Source organism: Carlito syrichta, unplaced genomic scaffold, assembly GCF_000164805.1.
Source record: "Carlito syrichta isolate Samal-C Ts95f unplaced genomic scaffold, Tarsius_syrichta-2.0.1 Scaffold314115, whole genome shotgun sequence".
Classification (NCBI taxonomy): Eukaryota; Metazoa; Chordata; class Mammalia; order Primates; family Tarsiidae; genus Carlito; species Carlito syrichta.
In genome coordinates this window covers 165,102-182,578 of record NW_007258211.1, presented here as the reverse complement: position 1 = coordinate 182,578, position 17,477 = coordinate 165,102, and the positions used below count along the sequence as shown (strand labels likewise).

Sequence of the window (17,477 nt, the reverse complement as noted above, 5' to 3'; positions counted from 1 at the left end):
GCCCGGGACGGGCCTGGGGCGGGGCGCGCTGATACTAATCAAGTTAATCATTCCTGCTTCTGGGGTAGTATGTAGGTTGCATGTGCTTTTGCTCCTGCCTTTGGTTTTTCATCAGTCTTGCCTGCTACCTGCAGAGCCAGGACTATGACTTGTTCCTCATTGCAGTCCCAGATGCTCCTTAACTGTTTGAGTGACTTTCCCTTCGTTGCTGTCTAAGTCTTAGACCAGAGAGGACACCGTGTCTGCACCGTGTCTGCACTCGGCAGTTGATATACCGCCCAGCCTCTAGCTTGCCACGTCCCTGCAGCGAATGTGTGGAGAATCCTCTCACAGCTCTCCAGGCAGGCACTGATGTCGCGTTTATAATGAGCTCTGCATATCACTCCCATCTGAAAGGATGTGCATTTGTTTCATAGTAGTTGAGTACAGAGTGACGCAGATCAGGGGAAGCCCCTAGAAGCTCCTCAGAGTGGTCCACAGATGGATGGAGTGTGTGGATTAGGATGCTTTTGGCTACAAGCAGCTGAAGACTCAGAATTGCTAGAGCAGTGGAGAAATTATTGTCCTGCACAATGAGGAGCTTGGAATAGGGCCCATCTGGGGTTGGTTCTTAGCCCAGTGGTGCCCTTAGCCTCAAAGTCTTGGCTTTCTTGGCTAGGGTATTGCCTCTGCGCTGCCTTTGCAGATGCAGCGGTGGGTGTGGCCATGCTTGCATGCAGGGCCGGCCTGCAAGGGAGGCTTCCCGAGCCCTCCTTCCTTCTCGGCTTTTCGAATTGAAGGTCTCAGGCGTGTACAGTAGCGTGAGGGTGACATTGGGCATCCCGTGTGCAGCCAACCAGCCTCAGCAGCTGATCAGATAAGACCGATGTAATTTTGTCTGTTTTGCCTCCTCCACCCCGTTATTTTGAAGCAAAGTTTAGACTATTTAGAAGCAAACCTTAGGCATTGTTTATTTAATTTTTAAGCACTCTAAAAGATAAGGACCCTTTTTCTTCTAAAACATAATCTTAATACTATTGCCACCCCTGTCCCCAAGAATGAGCAATTCTTTCATATCATCAGATTCCCAGCCAGTGTTCACTTTTCCCAAATGTCTTTTTCCAAGAGAAGAGAGATGTTTTCCAGAAGCTTTTCTCCAGATTCCCCTCATGTTTCAGGAGAGTTACATCCCATGCCCCTGGATGACCTAGTCTCTGGGAAGGGACTGGGATCATATGATGGCTGTGCACTAAGGAGGATTTACCTCCGGAGCTGAGAGCAGGTCTTCCTGGAGGTGTGGATTCCAGCACAAGCCTGTGCTTGTGGATGAAGAGACTGGGACAGTGACTGTGACAGAGGCACTAGCAGTCTGAGACATCCTGCCCAGCAGGAAGTCCCTTTATTAGATAAGAAAGACTCAAGTTTTGCCTGCAAACCTTGGGTGTCATCTCAGGGCTCCCCAGCTAGCACTGTAAGCAGACAGGGGATTGCATCCTAAGGGCCTCCCATCCGAATACCATCTGTCTTGCTGAGGAGTTCAAATCCTCAGAGCCTAAAACGTCTTGTCACATCTCGAGACTGCCGATGCTCTGCTCTCCTTAGCGGGACTGGCTGTGCTGACAGCACTCAGGAGGGCAGGGAGAAGGAACGTCTGTGCTGTGGGATTGGCAGAGCTGCCACGCTGCCTGCCACACTGCAGCCTGGGAGCTGGGTGGGATTGCGGGACCCCAGCTGAGGTGCTGTCCGGGTGGTTCCTGGGCTGCACTCTCTGAGGTGTGGCTCGCTGAGCTCTAGGTCAGTGTGGGCTTAGAGTCTCATCAGTTTACAGACTGCCTCCCTGTTCCCTCACCCCAGAGCTGAAGCCCTCCTCTGAGTTTTTGCTGTGTGAGAAGCCCTGATTTGATGCCTACATTGGGGTGCAGTACAGCAAGGTGAGAAGAATGTGGGCCTGCCGGCAGTGAGCTGGGGGTTCAGAGCCTCACTCTGTCGTTTTCCAGCTGTGGGCCTTAGGCTGGTGACTAACCTCGCCAGACCCCACGCCCTCCTCTCTGTCACAGAAAACAGTGGCCCTGTAGGAAAGGAAGGAACAACATGACTAGATGTTGGAGGCCTCAGATCCTGTAAAGCATACAGAAACAGCCTGGCAGGGAGTGCTTCATATACGTGAGACTCTTGTCTTGCTGCGGTTCTAATGGCCTGAAGTTTTAGGATACCTTTTGGTGGTGAGCCTGAGGTACTTAAATATCTGTTGGGCAAAACTGTTATGTCTTTCTTTTTTTTTTTGAGTTGGAGTCTCACTCTGTCACTCAGACTGGAGTGCAGTGGCACGCTCACGACCACCGCAGCCTCCACCTACTGGACTCCGGTGATCCTTCCGCCGCAGCCTTCCAAGTAGCTAGAACTACAGGCGCACGCTACCACGCCCAGCTAATTTTTGCTTTATTGTAGAAGAGGTCTCGCCAAGTTGCCCAGGCGGGTCTCGAACCCACCAGTTCAGACAATCCCTTCACTTCGGCCTCCCAAAGTGCTGGGGTTACAGGCTGAGCTACCAAGCCCGACCCTGTTATGTCTTTCAGTCCTCGGGGGCGGTTCTCAATTTACAGAGGAGGAAGTCAAGACTATAAAAGAGTTTTCGTGTTTTGTCTATGGTGACGTGGCTTAAACCAATGGCCAAGTAGGTTCTTGGGTCTACTTGTTTGACACTAAAGCTAGTAATTTTTCCACTAAGTGTCTTTAAACTGTTTATGGCCTAAACTTTTGAAGTAGCTAACTGGGTATTGGTTGTTCCTTAAGGAAATCACCCAGTGAGATTTGCTCTGAGCAGATGTTATCACGAGAAAGTACACAAAGGCAGTGTAATAATAGTCAGGACTCAATGGCATTGACTACTTTTGTAATATATGTGTGTTTCGATGTAAAAATGTTTCCTAACATTGGAAATTCTTTCTTTCCCAAAATAAACTGATAGCAAAATGCCATAGATGGAGTGGCTTAAACAATAGAAATTAGTTTTCTCATCGTTCTGGAGGCTGGAAGGCTGAGATCAGGTTTAGGCGTGGTCAGGTTCTGGTGCATGCTCTCCACCTTGCTTGCAGGCTACTGCCATCTCACCTGTGCTTCTGTGACCCCTTCTTTGTGTATGTACAACTCCCTGGTTTCTCTTACAAGGACACTAGCACTCTATTTCAGTGCCCCACCGTTATAATAGAATCTAACTTTAATTACCTCCTCACAGGCCCTATCTCCACATACAGTCACATGGGGGAGTTATGGCTTCAGCATTTGAATTTAGCAGGAACGCGATTCAGTTTGTAGCGCAAGGTTTTGAGTGACAAGATAATGTCGCCTAGGATTTGTCTTTTTCCACCAGAAAGGGGGAATATTATGAGTAAAGTCACCTATCACATAACACATAAAATCAAAGAGTAGCCTGTGGGTGTTCCATATCGCAAGTTGTTATTTGTATCTCTGCTTCTTTCTTCTCTCCTTCACTCTCCATGACTTTGATGTTCTCCTATCTTTGCCTGATGTTCTCCTATCTTTGCCTGCTGAATTAAGCCTAACCATCCCGTATCACTTGGCCTTGGCTTCATTTTATGTTTAGGAAAATTTCTTCGTGCCTTTTTATTTGCAAAATTCTAAGCCTACAGAAAAATTTAAATAGCATTATAGTGAACACCTGTATTTACCGGCGAACGTTTTGTCGCTTTTGTCCCATATCTCTGTATGTACGTGCATGCATACACATATAGACATATACTTTTTTCTTGAACCGTTTGAGAATGACATGGAGATATAATGATTCAAGGGAGGACCCAGAGAAAACCGGAACTATCTTTTGGAGGGTGGATCCTTTGTAGTATACTTGGAATTTGTTCCTCCGGATCAAACGGTCAACCAAAGTTTTTATCTGGTGGACATTTTGAAAAGATTGTTTCACGGTTTGCGGAGGAAACGCCCCTAGTGTGGCGAACAGGTGCCTGGTTCTTCCACCATGACAACACGCCTGCTCATTCCACATTGATATTCTGCAGTTTTTGACCAAAAACAGCATGGCCCCATGCCCCACTCTCCTGATTCACCAAGTCTTGTCTTGAGCTCCTCTTGTTTTGTTTCCCTGAATGGGAAAAATTCTCAAAGGGAAACGTTTTACTGATGTGGAAGAGGTGAAATAAAAAGCATCAGAAGCACTAAAAGTCATCAGAATTGAAGAAGTCTTAGAATTGTTTCTGACACTTTGGGAGGTGGAGGCGAGAAGATTGCCTAAGCCCAAGGGTTCGAGACCAGCTTGGGCAACATGGCGAGATCTAGTCTCTATAATAAAGTAAAAATTAGCCGGGCATTGTGATCCGCGCCTGTAGTCTCAGCTACTTGGAAGGCTGAGGTGGAAGGATTGCCTGAGCCCAGCAAGTTGAGGCTGTGGTAGCCGTGAGTGCCACTGCACTACTACAGCCTGGACAACAGAGTGGGACTCCCACTCAAAAACAAAGCGAAACAAAACTGTTTTGAGCAGTGGAAAAAGCATCTTGATAGGTATATTGTATCAAATGGAGCATTCTTTGAGGGTGACTGAAGTTTAAACATGTAAGAATAAATATGCACCGGGCTCGGTGGCTCAGCCTGTAATCCCAGCGCTTTGGGAGACTGAGGTGTGTGGATTGCCTGAGCCTGCAGGTTCGAGACCCGCCTGGGCAGCGAGACCTCATCTCTACAATAAATCAAAAAAAAAAAAAATTCAGCCGGGCGTGGTTGTGCATGCCTGTAATTCCGACTACTCGGAAGGCTGAGGTGGAAGGATTGCCGGAGCCCAGCCGGTCGAGGCCCAGCGGCCACTGCACTCCAGTCTGGGCGACAGAGTGAGACTCCAACTCAAAAAAAAAAAAGAATAAATATGCAATTTTTTATCAGTAAGTTCCAGGTTTTGTGTTGGTTTCTCCTCGTATTTTTGTCCTTAGATACATTAGTGTATGTCATCTAATAACAAAGATATTTTCTTATGTAATCACATGACATTTTGACACCATTTAACACTGATAAAATGATGTTGTTTAATATATACTCTGTATTTAAATGTCCCCAAGTTTTGAAAAAAAAATTCTTCCTGTCTCCTATGCCTGATTTTGTGTTCATATTCGTGTCTGGCCAACCTGGTGCAGTAGCGCCCGAAGCATGTGCCGTGCATGTCTGCTTTTGTACTTCTTCCTTGCTCTTCCACAAAGTGTTTTTTGAAACGTCCTGATACGATTGCTCCTCCTTTAAGCTATGTGACCTCTTTCTGCTCTTCAGTAACGTTTATTGCATCCTGCCTTGTATTGAGTGTAGACTTTTAGGACTCTTTCATCACCTTTGGGAGGCAGTGAGCTTCTTAAATACGGGGCTCTGTGTAGTTTGTACTATTTATTTTTTTGTTGCTCATTAAATATTTATTTAATTGACTTAAATACAGAGTGCTTTACGAGGTGTTTTACTTTGGTATAATTCATTTATTTGTAGTATTGTCTTCTGTTTTGGAAAGATGGTCTGAGAAATTCTATTTTCCTGAAATCATTTTAAAGAATGGAAAGAACTGAGGGATGTGGGTTTTAACATGCACACAGGGATGGAGACCTACATTTTTTCTACCCTGTGGCTTGTATCTGTGGAGTGAAAACTGCCAGACACGGCTTTGTCTAGACAAATGTTTATGAGGAATTGTGTTCACATGACAATTTGGGGTGGTGTGTGGCCTGTTGTGTCCCAGCAGGAGGTCCTGGGGAATGACACAGAGCAGCTGTAAGATCTCTTCTTTTACATCTAGGTTCGAGATGCAGCAATAAACAGCTTAGTGGAAATTTACAGACATGTAGGAGAACGTGTGAGGGCAGATCTCAGTAAAAAAGGATTGCCACAGTCCCGGTGAGTTCAGACTTTTTTCCTTTCTTCTGCTCTTTTCCCCCCCGATCCTTTTCCATTTAACGTCTTGGTTTGCACTGCTTTTTTTGTTATGGTAATTTTACTCAAAGAATATATTGTCAGAGGATTGTTGGTTGGAGATCTCCTTCCGCCTTTATGCCAGTTCCCCACCATTCCACTTCCTCAGCAGCAAGACTTCCTCACCCTAACATCTGGCCGGGTCCCATGCCACATATTGACTTTAGAAGCACATTTAAAAGCAATTCGTGTTAAAAAACTCAACACTGATTCTAAGTCTATGATTCTATATCTGTATCTGTATCCTCACAGTACTTAGTATACAGGTGCTTAGAATATATTTTTTTGAATGAAGCCATTCCAGAATGAGTCTGGATAGAAATTCATAAGCTGCAACTCTGGAAAACATGTTTTCTGTTCATTCGTGTCATTTTCAATGCATAGAAGCCAAGGCAAGGGGATCAGCGTCTCATGAGACCCAAGACAACTTGAGTCCACGAGTGTGTCTTTGTTATAGCTAAAATATTAATGATGTAACAATTGGATATTATAATTTTATCTATGATGGAGAAATTTACATCATGTGAATTCCAAACCCTTAGCATGGCTCATTTCTTTGATGGAAAAGTGATGTGGAAATTCTGGACAGTTAGAACTGGAGTAGACTGATAGAGCAGCTTGTATAGCCTGTCATTGAGCCATAAAAATAGCAGGGGCCCAGACACGCAATAACTTTTGAGAGATTACATGGCTAGGAAGAGTTCGTGAAGATTGAAACTGTTCTTCTGATATGCCTTTTAATTTTGTCTACCCTGTTTCACAAAGGAGTTTATGGAGCACAGGCATTTGGAAATAGGATGGAACACTGAAATTTGCAGGAGCCCTCTGTCTTCATGCTCCTCTGGCAGGCATTACGGAAGTGGATCCCAGACTCTCCAGCGGGGCTTCATGAGCGGGGGCGGGGGCTGTGCGTCCTTGTTGCAGAGAGTAGCCTGACCTCAGTGTTGTTCTCACTGGGACCCCGTGCTGTGTGCAAGATGATTAGATGGAAATAAACTATTTTTTTATGTTTTTTACAAAAGCCAATCTATGAGAATGGTTTTTTTGTGTGTGTTTTTTTTAATTCTGGCATTTTAGGAGTCTCACCCTTCTGGTCTTTGAATGTATAGTGATTCAAGCACTTAGGAGAAAAAAGAACTTACATACTAAACAGTCTCTTGGGGAAAATTGGAGGGCACAGATGAGCAAGGAAGGTGGAGGCTCAAGGGTGAGGGCTGTTTAATGATGAGGTCACCACCATTGTTGGGAAAACAGGTCTTGAGAGTGAAACCCTTGCCTGCCCCAGGGATGACATCATACTGTGCTGTGCAGCTCACGGTGGCCCCAGGCCATGAGCCCAGCTTCTCACCCAGTTTCCATCTCACCACTGGGGCTTCCTGTGTCTTGTTGGAAGGTAACCACAGCAAGCTGGCAGATCCGGGGGGAAATGATGTGGTGAAACCCAGATCTAGAGAGGTGAGTGCAGAAAAGAAGTAATGTGGCAGACCAGAGACTGCTGTCCTTACAAAAGTCTGGAAATGTGGACTTTCAGAGGGTTCCTACCCTTCTCAGAGAACAGGACAAGAGTGGCTCACTGTGTTCAAACTTTGCAAAGCTGAATACCTGCTTTCCTTCTGGGAGTTTGGCATCTTGGTATGTAATGTACCTCTGGGGCACAGAGCCTCTAAGCATTCCTGGAAGGCAAAATCATCTCACTTGGGTTGTGACACTTGGTGCTGGGGCTTGAGTGTGTCCTGTGAGACTCCATCAGGAGACACTCTAGGGAGCTTGTGCCTGGTTTCCTCTGGACTTACCCTTGTTCCTTTCCTGTTTCTGCTTGGCATATCCTTGTACTGTGATAAGTCACAGCTGTGAGTGTAACTATGCTATCTTGATAACGAGCTATTAAACCGGAAGTGGTCTTGAAGACCCCCAACCCAGAGGCCTTGATGACAAAATTGTGGCTGAAGGCACCTTTTGCAGCCTCTTAGTCGAGTGTTTCATGAGTTCTTCCTTTGCTGTCTTCCTTTTGTTTCCGTTTTTGGTTTATGAGTGAGAAAGCAGGATTTATGAAGAGGACAGAAAAGCTCCCACAGTGGGAGGGAACCCGAAGGGGTTGCCCCCCTTTTTTGTTTTTAATATTTAAAAGGGAGCGACAAAAACACTTGGGCCTCTGAATAGGAATGAACATTTCTGCGATCTCATATTACCTGTAATCCTTCCTAAAAACTCTGGACCAAGATGGAGGGGATGGTCCTAGGGAAATGAAGTCACATCCTTCATGTTCATATTGTAACACTATGGCAGACATTAGAAACTTCATGTTTCTTTGTATTTGTTACAAGATCTAGTGCTCTGAGGAGCAGGGTCTTTGGTTACCACCTTTATTTTGTTCGGGATGTGTCCAAGTGGAACGAGGCTTTTAAAGTATCAGAGAAATTCAGTATATGCTATATGGATGCCGTATGGATGACTGAATTACTTGAATATTCCAGATTTCTCTTGCATTGTTTTAGATTTTTTTTTTTTGGTAATTTTGTGACCATAGTAGATTTTTCAACTTAGTAATATTCTGTAGAGCTAATAAAATACTATAGAATTTGTTTAATGTTTTCCAAAACTTGGATTTAGTGCTGAATTAAAATTTCCTTTTAAGATTTTGTTCACCAAGAGAGTACTTTATTGAAAGAATAAAATTAATTATATCTCTAAGCAATATGTGGTAAAAAAAAAAAAAAAAGATTGCCTTAATAATATCAGCTAAGTGACTTAAATAGTGAGAGTAGTAATCTCATTTGAACAGCAGTTTTCTTTGTCCATTTCTCGGTTGGGAAAAGAGACTTATACACTACCCAACTTCGCTTTGGAGGACCTTGGATTAGGGTTTAGGGCAGTTGTGTTGTTAAGTCTTGTCATCTGTTGGTTAAAATCATACTGAACCAGCTAATAAGGTGGAGATAAATCAACAAAATCAGCAAAATCTTCGTATTAGAGAATCTCTACCCACATGGGATCTCTGGTGATGCCCCAGAGGTGTAGAGTATTTGATTTTACGTGGTTTTATATGTGTTGTTGTCACAGTTCATGTACATCTGTTCAGAAAGCAACTACATAATTAACTTGTAACTATCAATCATATCATGGAATTGTGTGATACTCTGTGAGCCATGCCTTACAACTCAATGAAATGTAAATCATCTAACTCTGTTACTTAATTTCGTAGACGTACTTTCTGCATACTTTGACATTTACTCTCATCCCATTGAATCTTCTAGAAAATATTTTTAGTCAATAACATACTTTATTTTTTATTTTTAAAATTTTTATGAGATGGAGTCTCACTCCATCACCCAGCCTGGAATGCAGTGGCATGCTCACAGCCACCCCAGCGTCGACCTGCTGGGCTCAGGTGATCCTTCCGCCTCACCCTTCCAAGTAGGTGGAAATGCAGTGCGTGCTACCATGCCTGGCTAATTTTTTGATTTACTGTAGAGATGAGGTCTTGCCAAGTTGCCCAGGCTGTTCTCAAACCCGTAGGCTCAGGCAATTCCCTCACCTTAGTCTCCCAAAGTGCTGGGATTATAGGCTTAAGCTACCACACCCGGCCTAGTTTTTAGAACTTTGAAAAAAAGACCAGTCACAGATATTACCTTCTTTCTGGGACCATCACTTGGGAACCAGACTTATAAAAAGCAGTGACTTAAAACCTAAGGATACTTTAACTTATAGACAGAGCTGAATATGTCATCTGATTCACTGTAACTACTTATTAACTTACATTGTGAGCCTGTGTTTTAAAGCAGGTTTCAGAATAGTTACTTTTTTGCTAGCTATTTTAAACATTTGTAAACATTCACTAGGTATTATTTCTTAGTGATTGTTTTCAAAAGGGAAAATTGGTACTTTTTGATTTTTTAACTTGCTAAAGCTTTAATGTAGAGAGGACCCAAGGCGAAAGCAGAGGAAACATTGATCAGGGTTATCCCTCTCATTTTTTTTTTTATATATATGTATAGTCATAGACATTTATAAATGTAGAGTTTCAACCAGTTCATAAGATACGTTTAAAAAAAGGGAATGCCTCACCCCTTCTGCCATTTTCTGCTCCTCAGAGACAAACACTGTCAAGTTTTCATTGAATTTTTTGCTATTTACTGCTCTCATAATGTGCATGCCTTACTGTTTAATAGTTTTTTTTGTTTTGGGGTTTTTGGGCACTAAAACAACTTCACTTTCCACTGTGGGCGTGGATTTCCTCCGAGCTCTTTTTCCTACGAGCCTTCCTCAGGTTCTCCTGTGAGCGCCACATCTACCAAATGTAATTATATTTTAATTTTGGTAAGGAAAGTATCCAGTTTATATTATGATTATGTGTGCTATACACAACTCCCTGTCCATACTTGATGAACTTCAGCCGGGCTCGGTGGTTCAGCCTGTAATCCCGCACTTTGGGAGGCTGAGGTGAGTGGGTTGCCTGAGCCTGCGGGTTCGAGACCCGCCTGGGCAACTTGGCGAGACCTCATCTCTACAGTAAATCAAAAAACTAGCAGGGTGTAGTAGTGTGTGCCTGTAGTTTCTGCTAATTGGAAGGCTAAGGCAGAAGGATCGCCGGAGCCCAGCGGGTCGAGGCTGCGGTGGCTGGGAGCGGCCCCTGCACTCCAGTCTGGGCGACAGAGTGAGGCTCCAACTCAAAAAAAAAAAAAAAAAAAATTTGATGAACTATGTTTAACTTTTCTCACAACCATCTATTTTTCCTGAATACTTATTTTCCTGTGTTTGCATAGTTGTCTAGGTACCTGTTACGCACTGGTACTTTCTACTTATTAACCTCTCGGCCAATTTGTGTAAGTCCTTTAACCTGCTTCAACCTGGACTCGCTGCCTGCACTGCCGCTTACACACCCATCATCCTGATGTGCGTATCTCTTTGGCTTCATCCTGGGGCTTCACTTTACCTTGCTCTGCAGGTGCACGTGCCTTTTCTTGGAGATCGGGTCTTTTCTGTCTTGGTGCACTCTCTCTTTTAACAGTGCGTGTTCTCCACTTCTGAGAAAAGGTGTGGAGAAGGAAAATGTTTTGTGTCTGAGAATATCTTTTCTCCTGTCCTGACATGGATAGTGTAGAATCTGGACCGGAAACTGTTTTCATCTAAAATGTTAAAGCTAATGCCCCGTTGTGTTCCAACTACCAGTTTTTTTTATTGAAAAGTCCAAAGTCATTCTGATCCTTCATCTTATGTAGATGACTTTGATTTGTTTAAGAAGGTTGTAATGTCCTCTCTTTGTTCCCCCGTGTTGACTGAAACTTTATAATGTGGATCTTGTGTGAGACCATTTTCATTTGCCATGCTGGGCACCCGGGAAGGCTTTTTAGTCTGGAAACTCATGTCATTCAGTTCTGGGCATATTTCTTAAAAATATAACTTTATATTCATAAAAGTATATTATGAGCACTTGGAATTGTTCTCTGACTTTAGTTCTCCCCCATTTATATTTTCATAGTTTTGTTCCTGTCTTCTCACAGATTTTTCTCAAATTTTCCTTCACACCATTCTCTTGGGTATTTGATTTTTAAAGATTTTCCTGTTCTAATTTTAATTACTAAGATCTCTTTTTTTGTTCACTTTTTATAGCATCCTGTTTGCTTTTTTCCTCCAATAAGAGCTTCCTTAAAACCACACATACCGTACCATACTAAAACTCTTTCCTTTTTATAATGTACAATTTAGTGATTTTTAATATACTCACAAAGTTGTGCTACCATCACTGCTCTCCAGTTGAACATTTTTATCACCCCATTAAAAAACACTCTGCCCATTGAAATGCATTTTTCATTCCTTCCTTCCTTTTTATTCTACTTTTTATTTCTGTGGATTTACCCATTATAGACATTTCATACAAGCTAAATTTTACAATATGCGTCCTTTGTTACTACCTTCTTTTACTTACCATAGTATTTTCAATTTTAATCAATGTCATGGTGTGTGTTAGTATTTCCTTCTTTTTTTTAAAATTTTTTTAAGTCAGGGTCCCACTCTGTCACCCAGGCTGGAGGGCAGTGGCACGGTCATGGCTCGCTGCAGCTGTGACTTTCTAGGCTCAGGTGATTCTTCTTTCTCAGTCTCCCAAGTAGCTGGGACTACCTGTGTGCACCACCCTGGTTGGCAGGTTTTTTTGTGGCTGTGAGGACTCGCTATGTTGCCTGGCCTGGTCTTGAACTCCTAGACTCAAGCAGTCCTCCTACCTAGGCCTTCCAAAGTGCTGGGATTACAAGCATGAACCACCAGGCCTGGCTGAATTTCCTTCCTTTTCAAGGCTAAATACTCCATTTTATGTGTGTTTTGTTTATCCATTTATCATCAACGGACACTTGGTTTGCTTCTACTTTTTAGATATTGTGAATAATGCTACTATGAACACAACTGCTCAGATATCTTTCCCCAGTTCTTTTGGTTATATACCCAAAAGTGGGTATATATTTTAGACCATATGTTCATCTTTAGAGGACCTGTCATATTGTTGTCCATAGAAATTGTACCATTTTTGCATTCCAGCAGCAGTGCACAGAATTCTGATTTTTCCACATCCTCTTCGTACTTTATATTTCCTTCCTTCCTCTCATCCTTTCAAGCTGGGGTTTCACTCTATCACCCAGGCTGGAGTATAGAGGTTTGGTCACGACCACCACACCTCATGGCAGCTTCAACCTCCTGGGCTCAGGCAGTCCTTCCACTCAGCATCCCAAGTAGCTAGGATTACAGATGTGCGCCACCAAGCCTGGCTAATTTTTTAATTTCTTTTTGTAGAGACAAGGTTTTGCTATGCTGCCCAGGCCGGTCTTCAACTCCTGGGCTCAAGCAATCTGCCTGCCTTGACCTCCCAAAATGCTGGAATTACAAGCATGAGCCACCACGCCTGACCTAACACTTTATATTTTCTGTTTGTGTGTGTATGTGTGTTTCTCCTACTAATTGTAATAATGTTTATCTCATTATGGTTTTGATACTCATGGAATTTTCATGGGACCTTTGTTGAAAATCAGTTGATCGCCAATGTAAGGATTTCTTTTTGGACTCTCAGTTCTGTCCCATTGACCTATATGCACATCTTTCTACCAGTGCCTCATTGTCTTGATGTAGCTTTTGCTGTAAATTTTAAAATCTAAAGTTTGTTCTCTTTTTGAGATTGATTAGGCTCTTCTGGATTCCTTATATTTGCATATGAAGTCTTGAATGAACTTGTTACTTTCTGTAAAAAAAAAAAAAAAAAAAAAGGCATCCAGAATCTTAACTTCGAATCTATAGGTGAGTTTGGGAAATATTGCCATCTTAACAATGTCTTTCAGTCCATGAACATGGGCTGCCTTTTCATTTTTTAGACTTTCTTTAATTTCAACAATTACTTTGTGATTTTATGTACAAGTCTTACACTTCTTTTGTTAAATTTGTTCCTGTGTATTCTTTTTTGCTAGTGTCAGCAGTTTTTTAAATTTTATTTTAGTTTTATATGGTTAATTACTAATGTGTTGGAAAACAGTGAATTTTTTTTGGTATCCATCTTTAATTCCACAATCTTTCTGAATTTGCTTATTAGTTCTAATGGTTTTGTTGATTCTTTAGGTTTTTTATGTATAAGATCATGTTGTCTTTCAGTAGAGGTAATTTAACTTCTTACTTTCCATATGGATGCCTTTATTTCTCTTTCTTGCATAACATCCCTGACTATAAACTCTAGTACAGTGTTGAATAGAAGTGGTGAGAGTAGACATATCCTTATCCTCTTCCTGATCTTAAAGGGAAAGCTTTCATTCTTTGACCACTAATTATGTTGTTTCCTGTGGGGTATTTTGCTGTTGTATATATCTTTATGAAACTGAAGATCTTTTCTGTTTCCGGGTTTTTAATTTTTTTGTCATGAAAACATACTGAATATTGTTAAATAGTTTTTCTGCATTTATTGAGATTATGTGATTTTTGATTTTTATGCTATTGATATGATATTCATTAATTGGTTTTTAGATATTAAACCAACCTTGCATTTCTTGGGTAAATACCACCTGATCATCATGTGTAGCTCTTTATATATTCTGTTGAATTTTTATCTATGTTTATAAGGAATATTGGTCTGTATTTTTATTTGATGTATTTTTCTGGTTTTCATGTTCTTATAATACTATGTCTATAGAACAAGTTGAAGGTATTCCCTTCTCTTTTATATATTTTTTCAGGGTTGTATTTTTTTTTTCCTTTAGTTAATAGATTCTGTTTTTTAACTCAAAGTCTGTTAACTAATATCCCTTCCTACATTCACAATTTTCCCTAATCTCTTTTGTTTTTAAAAAGAGTTCTTGAAAGACTGGTGTTAATTTGTCTTTAAATATTTGGTAAAATTCCTCAGATGTGAAAACTATTTGGGACTGTACTTTTCTATGAAAGTTTTAAGTTACTGTAAATCTCTTCTTAGTTCTTATGATAGGTTTATTCACATTTCTTTGTGAGTCAGTTTAGGTGGTTTGGATCTATTTTGGAGTTTAGCCATTTCTTGGTTATTTAATTGTTGACATATAATTCTTCATAGAATTTCTTATAATCCTTTTTATTTGTGCATGATCAGTAGTAATGTACTTTTTTTCAGGTTTTTATTTCATTAATTTGAGTGTTTTTGTTGGTCTAGTGAAAGCTTTGTAAATTTTTTATCTTTTCAAAGAACTAACTTATAGTTTCTTTGATTTTTTTTTTTTTCCCTAGTATTCTCCTATTCTGTATTTTACTTATTTTACTCTAATCTTTACTGGTTCTTTTTCCTTTTGGTTGGTTTGATTTGCTTTTATTTTTTCAGTTTTTTAAGATGTAGGTTTAGATTACTGATTTGAGATATTTCTTCTGTTTTAATATAGGCATTTACACCTATACATTTCTCTCTAAGTATTTCTTTAACTGTAGCCTGTAAGTTTTGGTGTGTTGTGTTTTTTATTATCATTTAATTTATCTCACAGTATTTTCTCATTTACCTTTTATTTTCATCTTTGACTCATTAGTTACTTAGTAGTATTTGATTACATAATTTTGATGGTCTCATTTTTTTTTTTTTTTTTTTGGTTTGATTTCTAATTTCATCCTATTGTGGTTAGGGAACAAAATTTGTATGGTCTCAGTCATTTGGAATAATTTGAGACTTGTATTTATGGCCTAGCAGGTGTTTTCTATTGGAGAATGTTCCTTGTGTGCTTGAGAAGAATCTGTATTCTGCTATTATTTGTTGGAATGTCTTATAGATGTATGTTTTAGTTGAATTATAGTGTTGCTGAAGTCTTTTATTTTCTTATTGATCTTCTTTCTAGTTTTTAAAAACCATTATTGAGTGTGCAGTATCGAAACCTCCAAATAATATTGTTCAATTATCTGTTGTTTCCCTCTTGAGTTCTGTTGCTTTTTGGTTCATGTATTTTGGGGCTCTGTTCTCAGGTGCATATATGTTTATTATAATTGTTATATCTTCCTGGTACATTGATCCTTTTATCATAGTAAAATGTCTTTCTTTGTGCCTAATAACAATTTCTGTCTTAAGATCTGTGCTATTTGATATCAGTATAACCTTTCCAGCTCTCTTTTGCATACTATTTGCATGAAATATCTCTCTCCATCTTTTACTTCTCAACCTCTTTGTCCCTTTGAATCTAAAATGAGTCTTTAGGCTGGGTGCGGTGACTCAGCTACTCAGGAGATTGAGGCGGGAGGATCCTTTAGCTCGGGAGTTTGAGTCCAGCCTAGGCAACATGTAAAACCCTCATCTCTTAGAAAAACAAACAAATAAATAAAAGGAACCTTTTATAGAGAGCACAAAATTGGGTCTTATTTGTTTATGCAGTCTGACTTCTTTTACCTCTTCACTGAATTGTTGAATTCATTTAGGTCTATGTTTTTTCCCAAACCTGGTTATTTTATTTTTTGAAATTCATGTATATTTAATGTAGTACTGGCAAGGTAGAATTCATGTCTACCGGTTTGTTTTGCTCTGTATGTCATGACTTTATTCCTTTCTTATTGCCTTATTTTGTGTTAGTAGATATTTTTAGTATACTACTTGCTGTTTCTTTTAGTATTTTGGGGGGGATTATTTTCTTAGCAGTTGCTCTGGAAGTAAAAATTAGCATCTTAACTTTAAGCAGTCTAGTTCAATTTGATGCTATTTAATTTCAATACTAAGAATTTTACTCCTACTTAGCTGTTTTCTTCCCTTTTTTTGCTGATTGTCATACAAGTTACATCTTTATACATTACAAACCCACCACTGCACACAGTTTTATAATTATTACTTTATGTGGTTTCTTTTTTTAAGTAATGCAGAATAAGAAAAGCGCAGGCCAGGCATGGTGGCTCATGCCTAAAATCCCAGCACTTGGGGAGGCTGAGGTGAGAGGATTGCCTGAGCCCACGGGTTTGAGACCAGCCTGGGCAACTTGGTGAGACCTCATCTTTACAGTAAATCAACAAAATTAGCCAGGCATGGTGGCACGTGCCTGTAGTTTCAGCTACTTGGACTCCTGAGGCGGAAGGATCGCCTGAGACCAGAAGGTTGAGACTGTGGTGGCCATGAGTGTGCCACTGCCCTCTAGCCTGTGTGACAGAGTGAGACTGCAACCTAAAACAAGAACAACAACAAGAAAAAAAAAAGTGCTAAAAATAATACACTTATACTATCTTCTATATTTAGCTTTTTGTTTTATGTTTACCTGTGCAGTTATTTTTACCAGTGTTCTTTATTTCTTCATGGGGATTTGGGCTATTGGATAGTGTCCTCTCTTTTCGGCCAGAAGGATTGTCAGTATTTGTTTAGTCACATCCTAAATTCTCCTTCATGTTTTGAAGGATAGTTTTGTTAGACATCGAATTCTTGGCTCACAGTCTTTTAATGTCAGGACCTTGAATATGTTGTCCTGCTGCCATCCGGCCCACATTGTTTCTCATGAGAAATCAGATACTAACCTTTTTGAGGATCTCTTGGTACATGGCATATGCCTTCTCTATTGATGCTTGAAAGATTTTCTCTTTGTCTTTAGTTACCACGTGTCTAGGTTTGGATCTCTGTACGGTTTTGCTATTGGGAGTTGTGGTGCTTGTTAAATATGTAGCTGGTGTATCATATCTGTAAAGTTTTCAGTCATTAATCTTCATGTGTCCTTTCTGTTCTTCTCTTTCCTTTCCCGGGATTCCCGTTATGTCTCTGTGGGTACATTGGTTCAGTGGGGTGATCTCTAGACCCTGTTCATTTTGTTGTTGTTCTTTTTCTTTCTGTTACTCAGGATAACATCAAATTGACTCATTTTCAAGTTTGTTAATTCTTTTTTGTCCCAACTCAAATCTGCTGTTGAACCCTCCTACCTCCGGTGAATTTTATTTCAGTTATTGTACTTATCATCTCTAGAATTTCTATATAGTTCTTTTTTATCTTTTCTGTCTCTCCATTGTTATTCTCTATATGGTGAGACATTGTTCTAATGCTTTTCTTTAGTGCTTTGTAGCTTCCTTTAGATATTTCAGCATATTTATAC

At 40.5% G+C, this 17,477-nt stretch overlaps 1 protein-coding gene across 1 annotated transcript in view; it reads left to right on the top strand.

Annotated features, from left to right (window-relative positions):
• Positions 1–17,477, top strand: part of CLASP1 (cytoplasmic linker associated protein 1) — a 241,921-nt gene that overhangs the window by 71,426 nt on the left and 153,018 nt on the right. Inside the window, exon 6 of the mRNA XM_021719081.1 lies at positions 5,777–5,874. Within this exon, the coding sequence (XP_021574756.1) occupies positions 5,777–5,874 (98 nt within the window). The remainder of the gene's footprint in view (positions 1–5,776; positions 5,875–17,477) is intronic.